Genomic DNA, 1385 nt, shown 5'->3' with positions numbered 1-1385 from the left:
TTTTGTCACGGGCAACTTAGCTGACATGCTGTCATTATTATTATCACAGATGGGGGATGAGATCGACCAATCTAGGATGATTCTTTTTTATGAAGTATTGGGATTAGCCAGCAATATCGGGCAGCTCCCAACAAAATTCAAGATTTGCCAGAATGTTTGCTGAGAGGCGCACACGGAAGCTTCGCAGGATTGTCGCTTCCAGCATCATCAGAACATCTACGAAGACTTGTGAGGCGTGTCGCAACGATTAGAACTTAACAAAAATAATTGCCAGATATTAGTAGTTTTCCTTCTAAAACTTTATCGCAAGGTTATGTAATAAGAATCTGATGATTTCCCCTTCTACATGCTTAGAATCCGGTTTCTTAGATCTAACCTGTATTTTCAAATTTGCTAAGCCCCGGGGGCACTCTGAAAAATGATTAATTTTCTGAAGGAGCCCGCCCATGCATTCAGGGATGATTGCATGAATTAAAAGTTGATACTCAGGGTTTTTTGTGCTAGTATCAAGGTCAACAAAACCATGGGAAAAACTTACACATGAGACAACAGAATGAAACTACAAAATGGAAAAACAATGGATAGTCATTTCTCGGAGATCTTTAACCGAAATCATTCCCGTTGAAGAAGTAGACGTACTGTGCGCCACATCTCAACCAACTTTTATCCGTTGAACGAGCACTTGAAATGGTCATCATCAATGGTGGTGAAAAGGTTGCCCATAGCGACGTGAGCTCCGATAACAGTCCTGTTTTGAAGAGATTGTAAGGCACCCAACCAGACGTAGTAAGCTGCTAGTATGCACTGCAAAAGTATTTTCTTTACCTGAGTTGGTCCGCATCTGCACCTGTCTCAGATTGAATCAAAGAGAACGAAGCCCCGTTTTCCAGCTCGCTGAATATTATTGACACGGTGGGGCCGAGCAAGTCAGGGGGGGAGTGATAATGGGCGTGCTAGAATTTTGTTATCTTGGAAGACAGGCACGTACACTATTCCTGGACGGTAGAAAACTTGAAGAACATCACCAAAAAGCTTCTCCGCGCCGTTGGGAGCCTGAGACTGCTCGTTTGAGGCTACCACCAGATTCGCCCGACGAATATCCATTTCTCTCTCCCTCAACTGTAGAAATAAAGCATCGACGTCAACGTAAAAAAAGGTGGCATGTTTTGGTGTTCAGGACGCGCATTACAAAAATGATGGAGCCTGCCTGCTTCTGAAGATCGAGGGAGACGTATATGCAATGGAGGAAGTGGTTAGTAATCTCGTTGTAGTTAGTCACAAGCCTGCAGAAACAAAAGCCCTACATGGTTAACAAAATGGAACAATCATTTTCTAAACTGACGAAAAGAGGGGAGTGAATCCATTTTTTTGTCCGACACAAACCT

General features: G+C 43.1%; 1 protein-coding gene and 1 long non-coding RNA gene across 2 annotated transcripts in view; one reads left to right on the top strand and one right to left on the bottom strand.

Annotated features, from left to right (window-relative positions):
• LOC123083874 (uncharacterized) overlaps positions 1-60 on the top strand; it is a 5638-nt gene extending 5578 nt beyond the window's left edge. Inside the window, exon 7 of the mRNA XM_044505757.1 lies at positions 50-60. Coding sequence (XP_044361692.1) covers positions 50-60 — 11 coding nt within the window. The remainder of the gene's footprint in view (positions 1-49) is intronic.
• A 446-nt stretch (positions 61-506) lies between these two features.
• Positions 507-1342, bottom strand: LOC123086685 (uncharacterized). Its single transcript, XR_006441064.1, has 3 exons — positions 989-1342; positions 826-894; positions 507-748 (listed from the first exon to the last, which is right to left on the bottom strand). It is a non-coding gene; the product is annotated as an uncharacterized lncRNA (long non-coding RNA).
• Positions 1343-1385: the final 43 nt, after the last annotated feature.

Source organism: Triticum aestivum, chromosome 4A (assembly GCF_018294505.1).
Source record: "Triticum aestivum cultivar Chinese Spring chromosome 4A, IWGSC CS RefSeq v2.1, whole genome shotgun sequence".
Taxonomy (NCBI): Eukaryota; Viridiplantae; Streptophyta; class Magnoliopsida; order Poales; family Poaceae; genus Triticum; species Triticum aestivum.
The sequence above is the reverse complement of the archived record's forward strand: the minus strand, read 5'-3'. Positions and strand labels throughout refer to the sequence as shown.